The sequence below is a fragment of the Antedon bifida genome, chromosome 5, assembly GCF_963402885.1.
Source record: "Antedon bifida chromosome 5, ecAntBifi1.1, whole genome shotgun sequence".
Lineage (NCBI taxonomy): Eukaryota > Metazoa > Echinodermata > Crinoidea > Comatulida > Antedonidae > Antedon > Antedon bifida.
In genome coordinates, this window is record NC_136230.1 from 6,639,747 (window position 1) to 6,660,857 (window position 21,111).

Sequence of the window (21,111 nt, forward strand, 5' to 3'; positions counted from 1 at the left end):
AAGGAAAGATACTTTATATTCTTCCCCCGAGTTTATAGCCTCTCTACCCAGACACGGACACGAACAGAATAAAACAATAATAATCACTTTTTCATAAGTACGTTTTTTTTTAAATCAATTTTTATCGTCATTTTATTGCCATCGACATATTTTAACTAATTGTATTTTTAAAAATGTATATGAATGTAAATGTGGTTTCTTTTTAACATCAAAATAATCTTAGCCTATGTATATACTGTTTAAAAGAGATGTATTTTTTTTTAGCAATATACCTTATAAATAAGAGAAATATATAAATGTGCATATATATATAATATTATATTTATAACTGTCAGAGAACTATAATAAAAGTGGGACGAACCCACACAAGACAAAAAAAAAAGTAGACCTAGTTGTCCAATGACTCCCAGCCAAGTTAGGCCATGGCCTTATTTCTTGTTTTATACTGTTGGACTGTATCCTGCAGCCCCCACCCCCGGGTGGGGGTTGGGGGTCATTATTTCCTCGAAAACACAAGGAGACGTGATGGACTGAAACATGCCAGGTGTGTGTAGGGCACAGTCATGTCGGACAGCAACAGTTTGGTATGGTGCCGCGGTGCGGTGTACAGTATCAGGCATATTTTCTACCAAACATCCTAATATTTTCAATAACACTAATTTCCAAGCATCTAGCGCAGGGGCGGACCTAGGGGTGTTGCCATAGTGGCCCGGGCAACACCCTTAATTTCATACTAAATGTTGTTTCTGACACTAAATTAAAATTGAGTCACATTTCTTCGTATACAATATCCATATTTATACGTTATAGAAGTCCAGTCTGAAAGAGAATATTTGTAAATTGGCATAGCAGTCACCAATAGGCCTACTATACCGCGCACAGATAAAAGTAGATAAGTTTCTGAGCATACGCAGAACAAATTTCTGATTGACTAGTTTCTTGTGGTGCGCGCGTCAGAGAGCAGGGAGATGTATCTCTCTTGATGAGAGGTACGAAAGGAGGCCAACACACACTGTGTTCGGGAAAAACCCGTCATATGGGTCGTCAATTTGTTCATAATTATTGCTTTTTTCCATAATTAAAGGCCAAATCATAGTTTTGCGTATAGTTTTATTTTTCCGTGTAGTACCCAGTTTATCTTCATTTCCGTATACGTCCGTAATATTAGGGCGAATTTCAGAATTAACAGAGAATTATTATAACGCGTCGGTAGCTGAGCAAACTCGGAACTTGATAGACTTAGTCATAAAGTAGTTACAGAGTTTTACGGCATTTTATCATTGTTCAATGTTTTGTTGTTAGCTTATTGTTAAAATTGGTAAAAGAAGTAAGTCTGGCGCCAACGAATTTAGCGACCTTCACAACCAAAATATTTCACACAAAAAAATTATTTTAAATGGAACGCTACATAAACAATCCTCCGGCACTTCACCACTGCATAAATACCAGAAAAGGTCGTATCTTTGTTACGTTTTACATCAATCCATTTTGATATCACGCAATCCATTTTTCAACAATGGTAGTATAATAAATTTTGATTGAATAGTGAGGGATTAGTTACAGTGTGTTGACCTTAAATAAACCATTGGTAATTTACTGAAAATCCAAAATAAACTTGTGTTATAATACAAGCAATAACCTCTAATGGATCAAGCATTCACATATGAACTTTGCGACAAAACAAAAATATAGCTTATTCATTCCTTTTAAATATTAGGCATATTACCTAGGCTGATAATCGATTTGTCCATAATTATTGCGTTTTGCCGGGGGTTTTCCATAATCTAAGGCCATTTTTTAGGCCGTCCGTAAATATTAGGCCGAATTTCCGTAGTAATTTATGGAAGTTCCGAAATTTGAACCGTGTTATACAGGTAGCAGAGCAAAGTTTGCTTCCTTCTGCAAATGTCATATCATAATTTTCTTTGTTTTATTTTGGAGTGTGGTTTAAACAACACTTTTTTAAAGTTTAGTGGATAAATAAAAAATGAATTTTTGAAATTGTGGTTTTAACATCTGACTTTATTTAGCATTTAATTGAAAATAACACAATTTAACGTTTTGCTCAATATATTTATAGCAGCTTCATATTTTTTGTATAACTTTTTGAAATTATTAATTGCTAATAAATTTACAATAACTGAGTACAGTTATTAGAATGTAATACCGTACCAGAAGTACCTTCATCGGGAACTTCCCCGTGATGTTCGCATTGAACGAAAACAAAAATGTTATCCTATAGGCCTATTGTTAGTCGCGTATGTTTTATTACCGGTCGAATAACATTATGCTACGATCCTCTGTTTGCTAGCGCACTATAGAGTGAGTGACATTTCCGTCGAACTAGAGGTGCAATTTATTATGAATTTTACGTGCGAGTACCATGTAGGGGTGTCATTTAACAATTTTCTTGCCCAAATACTCATTGTCTACAGCACTGGAATCTTTGGGCAATCCTCTTAAAATAGTCCTGCGAGTCTGCGACCGCCCCTGTAGCGCTCTATCTTTTCTATTTGATATTAAATCACATAAGCTGGTTACACCGGAGGTAATTCCCATAAGAGGGGCCTTTTTGGGAAAAAAGAACCCCCCTGTAAAAATCCTGGCTACGGGCTTGGGCATCCTTATACCAGTATCACAAACGACAGACTTTTTGTCTGCTGCAATAGGCCCGCCAGACCCCCCGAGGGAGGGCCTAAAATATGGCTAGCATAGATGAGTGAAGTACCACTCAAAATTAATACCAAATGAACAAGTTGTGTTCATACAATACTAAATGGAGAACAACAGACTAATTGTCTGCTGCACCGCAAGTACCAGACACCCTAAAGTTAGACTAGAGAACCCCCCCCCCCTCCCCCTTTCCCCAACTAGCCCAGCTTAGATATTGTAGATACCACCAGCAACCAATGTTTTATGATTTAGCACATTGTAAGCAATACCAAATGACCTATTACAGACTATCTGTACACTGCCTTCAGGCCCGTAGCCAGGGGAGGGGGGGGGGGGTGTTTATGGTTCGGGCGAACCCCCCTTTACAGCGTACCTCAAATAACCCTTTTTAAGGCTCAATATTAACTTTAAAATGATTGTATTTTATTATCAATATTTTGTTGACTATTTTGCTATATTTTGTAATATTTGTACTGTATTAGTCAAATACATGTAAATAACTCCACATTTTCTGTCCGATTTTTTTAGGCCTAGCTACCTACTTTAGCTAGCCCTGCCAGGTCAGTAGACCTAGTTGTCCAATAATTCCCAGCCAAGTTAGGCCATGGCCTTATTTCTTGTTTTATACTGTTAGACTGTATCCTGCAGCCCCCACCCCCGGGTGGGGGTTGGGGGGTAATCATTTCCTCGAAAACACAAGGAGACGTGATGGACTGAAAAATGCCAGGTGTGTATAGGGCACAGTCATGTCGGACAGCAACAGTTTGGTATGGTGCCGCGGTGCGGTGTACAGTATCAGGCATATTTTCTACCAAACATCCTGATATTTTCAATAACACTAATTTCCAAGCATCTAGCGCAGGGGCGGACCTAGGGGTGTTGCCTTAGTGGCCCGGGCAACACCCTTAATTTCATACTAAATGTTGTTTCTGACACTAAATTAAAATTGAGTCCCATTTCTTCGTATACAATATCCATATTTATACGTTATAGAAGTTCAGTCTGAAAGAGAATATTTGTAAATTGGCATAGCAGTCACCAATAGGCCTACTATACCGCGCACAGATAAAAGTAGATAAGTTTCTGAGCATACGCAGAACAAATTTCTGATTGACTAGTTTCTTGTGGTGCGCGCGTCAGAGAGCAGGGAGATGTATCTCTCTCTTGATGAGAGGTACGAAAGGAGGCCAACACACACTGTGTTCGGGAAAAACCCGTCATATGGGTCGTCAATTTGTTCATAATTATTGCGTTTTTCCATAATTAAAGGCCAAATCATAGTTTTGCGTATAGTTTTATTTTTCCGTGTAGTACCCAGTTTATCTTCATTTCCGTATACGTCCGTAATATTAGGGCGAATTTCAGAATTAACAGAGAATTATTATACCGCGTCGGTAGCTGAGCAAACTCGGAACTTGATAGACTTAGTCATAAAATAGTTACAGAGTTTTACGGCATTTTATAATTGTTCAATGTTTTGTTGTTAGCTTATTGTTAAAATTGGTAAAAGAAGTAAGTCTGGCGCCAACGAATTTAGCGACCTTCACAACCAAAATATTTCACAAAAAAAAATTATTTTAAATGGAACGCTACAAAAACAATTCTCCGCTTCACCACTGCATAAATACCAGACAAGGTCGTATCTTTGTTACGTTTTACATCAATCCATTTTGATATCACGCAATCCATTTTTCAACAATGGTAGTATAATAACGTTTGATTGAATAGTGAGGGATTAGTTACAGTGTGTTGACCTTAAATAAACCATTGGTAATTTACTGAAAATCCAAAATGAACTTGTGTTAAAATACAAGCAATAACCTCTAATGGACCAAGCATTCACATATGAACTTTTCGACAAAACAAAAATATAGCTTATATTCATTCCTTTTAAATATTAGGCATATTACCAAGGCTGATAATCGATTTGTCCATAATTATTGCGTTTTGCCGGGGGTTTTCCATAATCTAAGGCCAATTTTTAGGCCGTCCGTAAATATTAGGCCGAATTTCCGTAGTAATTTATGGAAGTTCCGAAATTTGAACCGTGTTATACCGGTAACAGAGCAAAGTTTGCTTCCTTCTGCAAATGTCATATCATAATTTTCTTTGTTTTATTTTGGAGTGTGGTTTAAACAACACTTTTTTAAAGTTTATAGTGGATAAATAAAAAATGAATTTTTGAAATTGTGGTTTTAACATCTGACTTTATTTAGCATTTAATTGAAAATAACACAATTTAACGTTTTGCCCAAAATATTTATAGCAGCAGCTTCATATTTTTTGTATAACTTTTTAAAATTATTAATTGCTAATAAATTTATAATAATTGAGTACAGTTATTAGAATGTAATACCGTACCAGAAGTACCTTCATCGGGAACTTCCCCGTGACGTTCGCATTGAACGAAAACAAAACTGTTATCCTATAGGCCTCTATGTTAGTCGCGTATGTTTTATTACCGGTCGAATAACATTGTGCTACGATCCTCTGTTTGCTAGCGCACTATAGAGTGAGTGACTTTTCCGTCGAACTAGAGGTGCAATTTATTATGAATTTTACGTGCGAGTACCATGTAGGGGTGTCATTTAACAATTTTCTTGCCCAAATACTCATTGTCTACAGCACTGGAGTCTTTGGGCAATCCTCTTAAAATAGTCCTGCGAGTCTGCGACCGCCACTGTAGCGCTCTATCTTTTCCAATTTTTCTTACCTCAGCCCCACCCTTGATGAGGCCAGGGTCCTGGGCAGGAAACTCTTAACAGAGAGGGTGCTCTTGTGGCTGGTGACCAATATCATTGGTGTTTTGATCGTTTGATATTAAATCATATAAGCTGGTTACACCGGAGGTAATTCCCATAAGAGGGGCCTTTTTGGGAAAAAAGAACCCCCCTGTAATATGTCGAGTTAAAAAATCACTATGTGCATGTTCCCGAGAATTTGCAGTTTAGTGGAGCGTGTACACAAAAGTTCTCCAAGACAAAGTGTTCTCTTATCTGCTTAGGGTAATTATTTTAAAAACGAAATATTGAGGGCGCCGTCCAAAATATGACTGTGGTAAATTTGAGCGAAGCGCAGGTACGTGTTGCTTGGTGCTTGGCTGCCTATGCCTAGCGTAACATCAAAGCGAGTGAGGACTTTAAAAACTGCCATTTATCAAAATTGACCTGGCATTTTAGTAAATTTTTTTAGTAAATTACTTTCAATAAAAGTATAATTATATTATAATCATGAATCATTCCTGATTCAAATGCAAAATGTGCAAAATAGATCAAAAACTATACTCGTTTTGTAGTTACGAATATGACTGGTGATATTCGTCAACACGAATACGCTTTACGAATATGAAATGGGGATCAGCTCAAAAGTTTCACAAATGTGTGACGTATCCGTTTTCGTTATCGTATTCGTAAGATTGCGAAAACTCCCTATTGTCGATTATAAATACGCTTTCCTAACCACTACAAATTACAGTCTTCGTTGTTTTTAGACTATGCCTAGTTATAATTATTGACTTCATTTATTTTTCTTCCGATACTCTGTTGCCATCATCACACCTTCTCAGATAACACAATGCAGCGTCATAGCAAAAGTTGTATTGGATCTAAATTAGTAAAATAATAATAAAAATACTGTTAAATACAAAGTAATACGTTCACGTAATGTGCTTGTTAGATTAGTTAGTCCAGGGTTCACTCTTCCCTGGTTAGTCCAACGATTGTTACGTATATAATTTTCTCATAAACTAAATTTCGTCACTATTAAAACTAAATAAAAAAAACCTTGTCTTCTCACCTCAGAGTCCACCATAGTGGGGCATGCTGACCGCAGTGCTTTAAGTGTTTGGAATACATCTACTACCTTTTCATCTCGCATTTTCTAGATCATAGAATAAACTAGACAGAACAAGCCTGATCTGGAAACACCGTCTCTAGAGATTGATATAGATTGTGTTTTTATAGTTTCCGTAAAACTTAATTTAAAACTGACCAACTTACAGGCCCGTCGTGTTTCCGCAGCTACAAATTAACTAATAATTAGCCGATAACCGAGGTTTAACTGATTCTACTCGAGAAATATTAACCGATAATTATCTCATTCAAATCGGATAACTATCGGAAAAATGCGATAAAGTTTTACCTTTGACCTGAAGAAAAATGGTTGTGTTGTGAGTGTGTACCTGGTTGTTTTATAATGAATGATCATGCGCACTTTATTTTTTAATTGATTACCTGATTGGTTCACAAATTTCCGAACAATTTTTTTTGTGTCTACGTTGAAAATACAAAATGTTAACATAATTATAAAATTTCAATATTTTTAGTATTACATAATACGATGACAAACTGCTGTAGAAAGAATACGCTACATTTTCCGTTACTAATATATTAATATTCTAATAACAAATAGAGAATATTTCAATTTATACCCACGTGCAATGAACAGTGATCGGTGTATTGATAGAAGACGTAGCACGTCCTTTCATTATCGTCATAATGAATTTAACAAATGCATCAATTTCAGGAACAGGTTTATTTTCTGGCCATTGGTTAACTTCATACAGAATAATTTGCTGTACATTGTTATCCTACAAACACAAAACAGATAGTTATTAGTTTGAATTTTACTTACAAACATTTATTTTATTGTTCAGTTGCTATTTTTGCAATAACCATTTTATTTAAACGTTTTCTGTTTTTTCCCCTCATCTTAGGAATTATGTAAACAATTGTTCTACTGCAGTTACTCCAGTAACTACATCATTTACTGCAATAAGGATAATCAAAGTTGGTTTTAATGTAGAGGTGTAGGCATATGAGGCAGTCACTGCATTAACAGTGTATATTATATTATAATCTTCGAAAGAATCTTGCTAATATTTGTTGTAATAATTGTAAACAAATTTAGATAGTGCTGTAACTCATGCAATAGCATGATTTTGACATGGTACTTCAGTAAAATACAACAAGAAAAAAATGTAGTAACCTTTTCTAGATTTAATTTTCTCACAGTCATATATTCGTTCTGAAAGTTTGACTTAGCAGTCACAGTTAATTCACCAAATGTTTGTTTCTGGTTGATCTTCTTCGGGAGGTACACTGCACTCGTTAGGTCTTCCATCTCATGTAATTGTACAATGACGTCAGATTTACAATCAAACACCAAACGCCAAAAGTCGATCGTGGTATCCGATAATGTGTCCGAGTAACAACAAAAGCACGGCGACCCTTGTGACTCTAGGATATAAATAAAACAGAACACCGGAAAATATTAAAATAAGTATTTAAAAAAGAGTATTCCTTCTATAATTGTCTTGCATGTGAATATTACTATCTTTAAAAATTGCTTTTGAGATCTGTTTTTCATTTTATTACGTTCTCATATTAATTGAGAAACAACATGGTTTTAGGTTCAGTTTGATTTCACATAGCGCTAGCTTATGCCCTTCCTTTGAATGAAACGTTCATGTCCTCATACCTCAATGAGCGCAGCATTTACGTAATCTGCACCACTGCCAACATCCGGATTTAGTTGAAAACATCTTTTAGTCACTATGATAAATTAAATAATATTAAGAAGCTTAATTGATTGCTACTAATAATCGGGCTTATGATAGTCGAGGTTTGTCCTGAGTACAAACATATCAAATTCGGTGCATGAATAAATATATTGATCTTCAGATATACATACGGACTGACAAGCAAAACTAGAATTTTAAACCTAGGACTATACTATTCATTTCCACTATACTTAATTCTAACATTCTCATGTAAATAGTAGGTTATTTAGGTCACTAATTGGAAAGTTAGAAACATCATGGAGAAAACTAATAATCCTCTATTAGGTAAACTCTCGCACATTACATTTGGTATTAAAAGGGAGTTAAGTCAGAAATTCGTTTGTAAGAGTACAATTTTAAACATTATATTAGAGCCACTTATTGCAAATAATTAAAAAAGTAAGCAGATTAATCTTAAAGCAGCATACCTGATAAAACAAATCCACACGTCAAACTGAGAGTAATAACCAGACGAAACAAAATTGGAAAGCGTTTGGCCAACATCTTCACTAAGGTTGAAACATATTCACTTGTATAGACCTAACCAATACTAAAATAACTATATACAGTATGGTATTGTATTATTTGCGTAACAATTGGATAACCCAGTCACGTACAATGTATAAGGAAATAAAACATATTAAAAAATACGTGTTTCAACAGCAAGTGTCCCGGGATGTAAATAAAATAGATCTATTGTCAACGTTGTTACAGGGTTCGTATATATGCTTCAATTGATTTCGACAATAATAACTAGAAAAATCAACGCCCACACCAAACTAATATATGCAGCCCAAACACATTCTCTCGGCTGCGGATAATTATTCCATTGTAACTAATTGATGTATGTCGCTTCATAAATCTTTTACATCATAAAGGAATCGATCTGATAACAAACCAGCAACTTTTAACATAAATATTTTACACTACACAAAATCAGTTTGTCTTTTATGAGTGTTTGTTTGTGCTGTGTGCTTGTAAAAACAGATTGCAGTAGAATAAAAATAATAATTAATAGATAAATGACAATTTTGTTTTTAAGTACAGCATTTTGAATTACTTATTTTACTCTTGACATCCGGAGGTTGCTGGGACACCATTTGTCTGGGTGGTTGAGGGAATTGCCCTGGTTCTTGCTCTGCCATCAATGTGTGGTGGCTCAAGTCACTTTTGAAATCCTTTTGCTCTGTTTTTTCTTATTTTTTTTCCTTGAAATATTTTTCACGCTGCTGCTTTAGCCCGCTACGTCACAAGAGATGACTCATGTATAAGCTGAAAGCAAGCAGCATTTATAGTACTAGAGACTGACGTTTTTGGCTAAAATGCATACTCGACTATAATTTATAGGTCCCAGCTGCTGGACCCAAAAAACCTCTGGGAAAAGAGTCTATGAGGGCTCACGGTTGAACGATTTTGGATTCTTGCCCTTTGATTGGTTGACGCGAATCAACAAATTGTAGAAGAATTTCCACTTGTACCAACTTGAAGTCACGTCGTCTCTAGAGGGTATTCAGTTGCATGCCTACAGTTCAGTTTGAGGTCACAGACAAACAGGCTACAGCACATTAAATTTAAAAATTGACCATTTTTAAATGTCATTTTTGAATTAGTATAATAATAATAATAATAATCTATAGATTAATATTTGTTGGCAAATAATACATTTTTGGAAAGGTACACATGTCTTCTTTCAAATGCTGTGTATACAATTAACTAGTGAAAAAATGGGCATGTGATTCATAATTAAAGAACTATCTGTGATTTGTATGCGATAAAGGACATCTTTTTAATAATTAATCATAAATTAATCAAAAGAACAATGATTAATTTTAAAATGTCGAGCGGCGTTTTTTGTAAGAAATATTTCTTATTTATGTACGCTTTTTATATATTTTTTATAATATAAAAAATTGTAAATAAGTGCCCTAATTCAACTTTTTTCATTTAATCTTTTTTTTATTTTTTATATTGTACTTATGATGTTTTTATTGAAATAAAGATACCGATATATATATATTTAATTATTTTCTATGAATTGGGTTTCAACTTAACCTTGTATGTAGAAATCAATACCTCGACGTATGTAGTAGTATAATGTCGGTCCATAAACTTCTGACAAGTAAGCGTATACAATAACGACAATCAGCTAAATTTATTCGTACTTTATTTACAACACATATCCCTACCAATTTTTCTCCGTCTTTATGCTATTTATACATTACTTCATTCTAGTAATCAATAGCAATAACTAGCGACATAAATAATAGTGTAACTAGCGCCGCCACATACCATTCAAAACGTCGTATGAGCATGTAAGATAATACGATACAATGTTCTGATTTCTGATTAGCTTAGCAACAATTATTTGCACGATACCACTGACAATAATATATAAACAATTTCAGCAAAAAAATAAAGGAAAGCAAATAAAAAAGTTATAATAATATTATTCGGACATCTGCGCTATTCCACCATCATTGTATACGTTGCTTGCGTGTCCATCCAGTTTTATTTGCAATACATTTTCTGTATGTATACATGTTTACAATGCTACTATATTTGTTAAGTGCCAGATCACAATGTCTTATAGTCCTACAATGTAACCATTGTCTGACACAGCGACACAAGGTAAATAACGGTTATTTATAGTGATAGTCATCATAAAGAACTTATATGGTAGTGCTTTCTGGGTTATATCATTATTCTACATTTAAGAAAAACACTAACTACTCATTCAAAATCATGTTTTTCGTAAACTATTTGTCAAATATTCTTTATCTGGTTTTATCAGTTTGGGTTGTCGAACAGAGTCTTCAGGTATGTTAAACGATTAAAATACGATACAGAGTAGGAGTAATATATTTATAGCTTGCAAATTTGTTTAGCCAGTTTTATCAGACACAAGGAGTGACAATGGAAATAAAGTGAACTAACAATGTAGCCAACTTTCAGAATGGCAATTTTAATCAAATGCATTTCTTGATTCTTGTTCCTCTCTTTTCAGTTTTAAGTCTCATTTAGATTTAACTGAAATTTGTTGAAAGTTGTTCATAATAATTCAAAATGAATCACTTACTATCCATTTGCAGATCCATTGGATATAAAATTATTTTCTACGACACCACTAACGACGCCTAGTGGTAGTTGGTTTGCTGGATACATACTTCGAGGCGACAAAGACATTCGAGATTTATCAGTTGGAATAATGTACAAGAAAATCGAAGAGAAAGATAACGTGACTTGGAATGATACTGGGCATACGGGTGGTAATACTATTTATACAGATTTTCAAAATAAGCCTATGCCAAACGATAAAATATTTACTCCCACAAGTGAAATAATATACAGAGTACACTATAGTCTAACAGCACTCTGAGTTACAGAATTACAACCTCGAATTGAAAGAGTTGGCGTTTTTTCATTTGAAGCAAAGAAAAATGGAGTAGTCACAAATTCAGCAAATGTCAAAAATAATAGAATTAATAGTTTTTCACTTTGATCGACAAAAAAATTATTTACCTGATAGAAAAACGTAATTTAAAGCAAGAAATACTTAAATGTCTGTCAGACAATGGTTTTTGGTTAAAATTAACCGTTTCTTTTGTCTTTTTATAAGTGAAATAATTTTGTTTTCGCTTATTTTTTTTACAGAAGTGAACAGCTTTATTAAAACTGCAAAATGGCCTATTTTAAGTCTGATTTTATTAATCTTTATTTTTCATATTTTTGGGACAATAGGCTACATCTTTAAAACTATACTTTAAAACACGGATCGACACTTTGGTTTTTATATTATTCTCAACACGCAAACTAGACTATTTATTTATTTGCTGATCCCGCTTGTAAACAATAATATGTATTAGGAATTGTTTAATTTAGTCAAGCCGCTATGTCATTACCGCTTTCAAATAAAAATTACGACTTACGCTACCGGGTATTGCTAACAATTAAAATTAGTTTAAATATAGGTAAAGGTATTGAAACAATGCTTTGTTTGGCCGCGTACTCTACGGTTTCCTTTACTTACTAGTCATTTAAGTTTACAATTACGTTATTATAGTTCAATTATGTATAAATAATTGTCACCACTAAACAGATGTTTATAAATAAACATGTACATGCGATACCATGTTTTAGTTTCATTGACTAAATAAGACAAAACGTTTATTGTCGAAACGTGTTCTTTTAACCATTAATTTTTCTTTCAGTTTCATTTGAGTAATAATTCTTGTAAAATAATATAATGTAAAAGTTAGATTGAGTATACAAGAAATCAGTTATATAAAGTCTAGGACTGCTACACTATGCTGGTCTTTTTAGGCATAAGTGAACATAGAAGGTGAACATTGAAATGTTTTTCGTTAAACATCTGTCAAATGTGTGCCATCTGGTTATAGCAATTATATCTTTTGGTTGTCAATTAGAATCTACAGGTAAGCTAAACGGTTAAACTAATATCACAAGGCTTAGATAACCTATTATAGTGTTCCATTATTTATTTTATCATGGATTCATACAAAGATATATACCACCAGCAGTGGTTATAGAATAACGACTGTTAATATTCTATAATGTCACGTCACAAATCAACTAAAAAGCCTAAAAGAACTACTTGATGCTCTTAATAATATAGCAGAAGGAAATAGTCATTCAAACCAAATTACGCTCTTTCAGTACCATGAAAGATTGTAATAAGCCGAGAATAAATTATTAATCATATATTATCTCATATAAATATTTCCTATAATTTAAGATCCATTAGATATAACATTATTTTCGGGTAGCCCATTGTCGCAAAGGAGCGCCTGGTTTCGAGGATACGCACTTCAAAACGACAGTGACATCAGAGATCTATCAGTTGGAATATTATACAAGACTATTCATGGTAGAAATAACCTGACTTGGAAGAATACCGAGTATTCGGGTAATCATACTGGTAATATGAAAGTTAAAGATATTCCAGACGGAAATGTGTTGTTGTGCAAAATTATATACCGATTACACCCCAATTTGACTTTTCTTGGTGTTTATAATAACGTCGTACGACCTCAGATGATTGGTGTATTTTCATTTCAAGCAAAGAAGGATGTAATAGTCGCCAACTCGGCAATTGTCTTGACATCCGCTTCTGGTGAGTAACTAATTATCAGCTATTTATAATAATAATATATCTATTTACTCCAAAATAAATCTATACAAATGATTCAAATTTATTTATTTGTCATCGCATACGTACACAGTGATATTTCGAAACAGTTTCAAGCGTTTTATTAGTTTAACGATTAGTTTACACTTCGTGGTCCATTTGCTTTAATGAGAATAGGCTACATGATATTTTGAAACATTTTCACAGATATCAGCACTCAATTGCAATTTTTAGTATTTAGGCTATTATTGGTATTTCACAGCCAATATTATAATAGAGTACAGAACGACAACGGTCGGTATTGGAGAGTCTGTCACTATCAATCTCAGTAAAGGTGGTGATCTTAACAATTTACGTTGGCGACATAATTACGGTGAGGAAATACACAATCTGAGGGGTAATACGTCTGCTGTGATTGAAAACATACGAAGAAAAGATGATGGCGTATATGAATGTTATACAGGCAATATTCCTGATGGTAATCATGGTGTCATGAGACGTATTGTAAGAGGTAAGATTTAAAATTATTGCTCATGAATTGTTTTTGATTTTAATTTATCATTATGATCGTATACATAAATAGAATGAATATTTTTTAATAGAGCCGTCGTTCATTATCACCATTATTATATCACTTTTTATTAAGAATAATTCCAATTAAATGACACGTGATAATCAAATTGAAATAAATACAATGAGTCGTTTTATATCTATGATCAGAGCAAAGATATCGTCACGATTTCTGTTAATTGCTCTTTACTGTAATATTCAAGCTTGTCCTTCGCCAAAATGGAATCCTCCAGATTGCGAGGAAGACTGTCCTGTATGTTATAATGGTGGAATTTGTGATGATAAGACGGGTTTCTGTATTTGCCCAGCAGGATTCGACGGTGATGCTTGTGAACACGGTAATATAAACTATTGCTAAATTACATGGTATAAACAAATAAACATAACATACATTATTATTGAATATAGTTTTATGTATTTTATTTGCAATAGGTTGTGGAAATAACAAATGGGGTCGTAAATGTGACTCTGTGTGTTCTTCTACTGGGGGAAATTGCAAAGAGGCACTTTTATGTCCACCTGATCCAGTTGGTTGTACATGCATCAATGGTTTTGGAGGAAACAAATGTAAAACAGGCACGAATCATATTAGTTATCATAATTAGGAGGCCTATGTTACCCTATGATAATGTTAATTATATATAGTTATTAATTAATTAGTTATTATATTATTACCTTTCTCTATATCACTTAAAAATAGTGAAATTACTTAATATTGTTGCAGTATCATATAATAAGATGCCAAACAAATTTGCAAAAACCCGTTTATAGTTAAGGTAATGTAGAATATTAAGAATAAGAAGGTAGTAAATAGGTTATTGGTGAAAGTTTAAATTTGAGAGTTGTTCGATAGACCATATAATGTATTTTGTATTTGTTTCATTCCAATCTAATAGCGAATCATCGCCACTAACAGGCTGGTTAAAATCTATAAAAAAAACTACTTAAGATAAAAAAAATAAGGCAAATGAAGTGACAAAAATCGTGAAAACCTCATGGCTTGTAGGCTATCTTGTTAGAACCACACATTTGAAACACATGAAGTAGGCCTACTCTTGGATAAGTCCACATTATTCAATAATTATTAATTTTAAATATTTATAAACAATCGTTTTGGTCTATATGAAAAATTTCAAATAGAAATATTTTCATGGAATAAAACCCAAAGGTACTTCGTACTGGACTGTATTCCAAAAACTTGACATTTAATTTTTTATTTGTAGGATTAGATAAAAACTAATCATATTAAACTATGTTTTTTGAAGAATGCGAAGCTGGTTTCTATGGAGCGGATTGTCGTCAAACATGTCATTGTGACATTGTTGATTTTAATCCACACACAGGATGTACTTCCGGGTCAACATGCTCGTCAGGTTATATTGGTAGTATGTGTTTAGGTAAAGGATTTGGCGTTTTATGCATTTGTACCTTTAATAAATGTATGTGTGCCTACAAACACACTGTTATGATTTGTCTTTTCCATTTTGGGACGCTATCACATGTTAATGTAAACCATCCATTAAGCCGTCCTCAACTATATTTATAAATTATAATACATTTTACATGACGAATACTGCCAATAGTTCAAAATACAACATTACCATAATAATAATCACTAACACAAACAAAATAGTAACGTAATTATATCCTAGGTGTATCAAATAGGAATAAAATCGATCCGATCATTCTACTGTTTTCTACAGTTAATCACTGTTAGTTTTTTAACTGTATGGCCAATATTCTGAAAGATAGAACAACTGTCAAATCAGAATCTTTAAATTGTTTTTATAGAACCTATATTCTGTCCGCCGGGATTCTTTGGTGAGTTGTGTAATTTCCAATGTCACTGCAAAGACTCTGAAGATTGTAATCCAAGTGGAAGTTGTCCTAATGGATGCCGTGAAGCTTGGACTGGATCAAAGTGTAACATAGGTAACTGTACTTACTTACTTACTTAGGCCTACATTCATTTATTTAGTAGATTCAAAGACACCCTGATTACAGGCCAAATTTAAAAAAACAACACGTCTCTATAAAAAAAATGTGTCTTAATAACTTACTGAAAAGCAAAAAAAAAAACAACATACAAACAAATTGATGAGTATAAAAGATTAAGAATAATGTTGTCTAAAATTTAAATAAAGAAGAAAGAAAGGACCTTATAGATGTGAAGTTCATACAATGTTATTCAATCAGTCATAATCTGTGTTTTTAATTACAACTGTACAGTTAAACTGTACAACAATCATCAATCAGGCGGTAATCAATGTGTTCGATGCAGTAACATAGTATTCTAAAATCTTCAACATTTGTTTTAAGTTGAGCTGTGATGCTTATGATTTACTTTCTGTTAAAATTTACATTATTCAGAATAATTCCAAGTTGTACCAATATATGCCTTATTGTTTCAATAATTAGCATTACCATACCGTTCTGAACCGCCAACTATTGTCAACCAGACAGTATGTACACTGACTTTTGACGTCACTTGGATTCCTGGTGAAGACTATGGAACAGGAACAATTATAAATCGAAAGCTGTGGTACAAATCATCGGAGATGGATTCATTTGTATCAAGAACTGAACCATGTAACGATGTATTTATTGTTATTGATAATCTCATCCAAAATACTCAATATCAATTCTACTCTCAATTTTCGAGGATGGTTGGTGGTATTGAGGTATATGGACCAAGAAGTACAATAGGATCAACAGACACAGCAGCAGCAGGTACGTTATTAAATTGTTACACAAATATATTTAACAATTATATTATAATGGATGTGATAAGTAGGGTCTTAAATTATCATAAAAGATTTAATATATAATATTTAAATGGTTGATAGTATTCTTTCCAATTCATAGGTTTTTTTGTTTCACTTTCATTTTACGATTTATACTTTGTTTAGACTAAACTGTCGTATATTGCAATAAAAAATGCTTTGAAACGATGCACTCATCACAGGCTAGATTCCTTAATATATTATATTATTGATTAGTAAAATAACCCTGTCATTTGTCTTTCTTAAAAATATTTAATTGCTGAGGATGACTCAGTTTACCAATTTACTATGATAATAGAACCGCTGGAAAAACCTGAGATAGAATTGAAAGCTAATGAGGGAAATCATGTCATCTTAAGTATAAAGGTAAGCCTATATAGATTTAAATTATTGTTTTTTTATGTATTTATATGTATACGTAATTGACTTATGTTTATATGTATTTGTTTGCTATGACTCAAAACATTTAAACATTGCTATCCGAAAAACTGCAAATATTAGCCAAGCTTGCTGCCATCCCTTTATACCTCTATTAACAAAATTAATAATACTAGAGGGTGAGCTCGCTTCGCTCGCCCCCCCTCTAGGAAGTGTAGACGATGGTTCTCGGAATGGTAATGCTCTTCTTTTACGTTTTCTGTCGGTTACCATTATTGAAAATGCTTGACATTCGTAAAACTAAACTATTCTGTTTCACAGTGTCTTAGATGATTAATAACATTTTAAAGTATAGTCTTTATTATTTGGTAGGGCCCTTATAGGGCGGAGGTGGGGAGGCGGAGTTCATTTGACTCGAGGGAGGGGCTTATTCGAGGGATATATGTTAAATTTTTTAGTTTTAATAATATGGTAAAATTTATAATCAAATGAAATCCTCTATCTAATAGATATGAAAAGTGGTAAAAAAGAATAACAAATGCTTGGTAAATTGTAGATAACAGTGCGATGAATTCTACTACAAATAGTATAATTGTGTTATTATAAATGTGGATGGGATGGACGTTTATTAGATAGTTGGGTTGGCGGGGGCGGGGGGGGGGGGGGGTGTGGGGGTGGGGATGTGGTGATTATTATTCAAAGTGATGTTTTATTGGAGAGGCGTTTATTCAAATAAATATCATCCTAATAAGTATTAATACATTATTTAATTTAAACATCTTTTGAAACTAACTGCCGTGACAGAGTGGGCCATTTCGGCCCAAGAAAGAAGACATTACGGCTTGCAACATGGGCAGACATCTCGGTCCTAACAGGACACAGATAGCCTACAGTTATTCCTGCCAGCTTACTTAATAAAACTCAGCTATCGGGATTTCACTCGATTAATGTCTTATCATCAAATCTCCCTATGTAATTTTATAATACTATTCTCCACAATATATTCCGATTCTTTATAGCGTATATTTAATTTGATCTTTATTAATTTGCAGTATAATTTTTATTTATTAACTACTGTACCTTTCACAATAATAAACAAAAAACTAAAATGGCTATGACTAATGGCCAACTTAAGCTCCAGTCCTACTATAGTATCTGTTTTTTCTTCCGTCTTCCAAAGGGACACTGTATTGATTGATGGAAAGTGCCTGTTTCCAGTCACCTTTAGGGTCAAATCTATTATTTTAACTGCTCCCTTGTGTATAAAAGAGAGAAAATAGTTGAAACCAAGTGAACTTATCATAAACCCGGAAATAACTTAACCGCCAAGAATTGAAATTGAGTAGAAAATCTACTGTTGAAATCATAAATGTTGTTAAAAAACTCTTTATAATATCTTGCTAAGATAGAAATATGGAAAAATAGCGTCGAACTGCACATTAATGTTATCAAATCTACGTTTCGCGGTACATCTGAGATAGATAAGGTAGGTATCCAAGTATTTGCATTGTGCTCGCCTATGTCAGAATTAACCATAATTTATATATAGATGCTTAATAATATGCCTTCTTTATTTTCAGCCTGTTTATAGTGATTATGAGCGAATCCGGTGTAACTCTATTCTTCGCTACCAAGTGCAATACTCAGACATAGATGGCACTATACAAGATGTAATAAATACAACTAGTTCTCAAATAGACTTAGAACTATCAGGATTGCCAAGTTGTACTGGTTATATCATAAACGCTCGTGTTGTTAATGTCCTGGAGATTGCTAGTAGGCCTAAATGGGTAGAAGACATAATTATACAAACAGCACCATCAAGTATGTTCAGTTATTCACTGTGTTTTTATTGCCTTGACTTGATAACAGATTTAAGAGATTGCTGGTTAAATTACGGACAGAACTTAACGATACAAACACCGACCTCAGTTTTGACTGTAGGTTAAAGTATCTCTAAAGTACATAAACCAATAGTGGTTACCTGGATGAATTGACATAGGCCTTTTCCCCTTCAAAGGGGAGAACATAACCGAAAAGTAAAAATTTCTAAACTCCCCTCTAAGACAGAGGTATCGCCCATGATCCACGCCCTCAAGTGGGCGGCAACGCCCATGCATACCTCAAATAAATACATTTTTACTTTTCGGTAAGCTAGTCACGTATTAGACTCCATTACATATAGTGTTACATTTATATGTTCTACGAATAAGAAACAAATAATTTCTATAGTTATCTAAAAAATATACAGTACTAGATAATATAATGAGTACTCAGAAATATAGACTTATAGTTTCAATTTCAGCTCAAGTGTAAGTTTAGACACGCTATGAATATTAGTCTACAGCATAGACTATCAAAGGTGAAACCTTGCATAACACACTGGTTTTTATTACAAAGTGACAAGTTGACTATTTGATTTAATTGTTATTACTTAATTGATTTTTTATTTTGTTTATAGTACCATCAATAAAAAGTAATTCATTTGCAAATGATACATATTTGCTTATTAAGTGGAACGCTTCTACATGTGACATCCCAGATTTTCAGGTGACCAACCATTATGAACTGTCAGGTGTAACATTTCAGCAACGAAGTAGACCTACAAACAAAACTGAAGTTGTATTTGGTGAAGGAATTGAATCGTGTATAGAATATACATTCATAGTCTTGTCATATTCAAATATTAATGGGACATCTGAGACAAAGAAATTTATATTTGAAACTGATTGTGATCTATCAGATAACATCTCAGACAAAAACAAATTTGGATTCAGTAAGAAACATATTTTTCAAAATAATCAGAAATATTAATGTCATGTTATATTTTAACGATTATAAACTCTGCTATTTAGCAGATAACTGGATAGTGATTAAAAAAGGAAAGGTATTGCTTAAAAACCAATGTCTTGTAAGGAAGCTTTCGATTCCAGAAAATGCTACTATAGGGATATACACACCAAGATATATTAAATTACCATGGATGTTATTTATAATGATTGTTGCAATGTTATATTTTTCAGGTTACGTAATAGTAGCAGGTGGTTCATTGCTTGTTGCAATTATCACAGTTGCAATAATGTTGGTGATATTTAAACGGTAAAGCACTCTATCAACTAAAATTGAAAGTAGGCCTACATATTTTAAAACTTTTACCATTAAAAGTCAGCGTGTACTTTTTTTTCCTATTAGACCGATCTTGAAACAAGAACAAGATACAGATTATCAAAGCCTGTCTAAGAAATATCAACGGAATGAATATGAAGTTATTAGGGATAATGTCGATGATAATTCTGCTGCTGAATCCATCTACCCAGATTCTGAGCTTGTATCGCAACGGGAACCTGGCCCCCACAACTTAACAATCGATAATGAAGAATACAAACCAATTGAGTTATTAAAACTACATGACTATGTGAGGAAACGACAATTAAGCGTTGACAATGGTTTTGAGAAAGAATTTGAGGTAAGCTAAAAGTTGTTTTAACTGCTTAGTATATTATAACACATTTCATTTTCAGTTTCACTAACTATTTACAATTCCTTTAATTTTACCGAAGATTTTTAATAACGACATTTCCAAGCCAGAATCTCTTTGATCTGTTAGATATCCATAATTCCATCCATATACGGTTCTGTGCCAATGCTATTTGTCAGTCAGTTCACATAACTACAGAGTTCCATCACATGATTCATTGTGCATTTAGTGTTGAAATATCATTTTAGGTATCGCAACTTGATACCAACAAGCCTTTCCATTCTTGGAACGTTGCCGAATTACCGGGAAACAGAAAGAAAAATCAAAATTCTAATGTCATTTCATGTGAGTTTATTATTTATGTGTTTAATGTATCTAATGTTAGTTGCACTTGCCAGCATATGTCAATCTAAAAAAAATATCCTAAGTTTGTATTTACGAAAGAATGAATAAAGAGAAAAGAAAAAAGTTTGAACCGTGAAACAGATATTTCGCTTTATTAAAAAAATATGTATTCAAGATT

The 21,111-nt window shown here is 33.3% G+C and overlaps 2 protein-coding genes across 2 annotated transcripts in view; both read right to left on the minus strand.

The window, feature by feature from the left end:
- Window positions 1–21,111, minus strand: part of LOC144843093 (uncharacterized) — a 175,982-nt gene that overhangs the window by 82,597 nt on the left and 72,274 nt on the right. The window lies entirely within an intron of this gene.
- On the minus strand, window positions 5,834–8,225 carry LOC144842562 (tyrosine-protein phosphatase non-receptor type 1-like). The gene is made up of 5 exons (XM_078699016.1): window positions 8,152–8,225; window positions 7,660–7,910; window positions 7,107–7,261; window positions 6,469–6,604; window positions 5,834–6,277 (listed from the first exon to the last, which is right to left on the minus strand). Exons 2-4 carry the CDS (start codon window positions 7,792–7,794, stop codon window positions 6,553–6,555), a joined length of 342 nt encoding a protein of 113 aa, XP_078555142.1. The 5' UTR covers window positions 7,795–7,910; window positions 8,152–8,225; the 3' UTR covers window positions 5,834–6,277; window positions 6,469–6,552.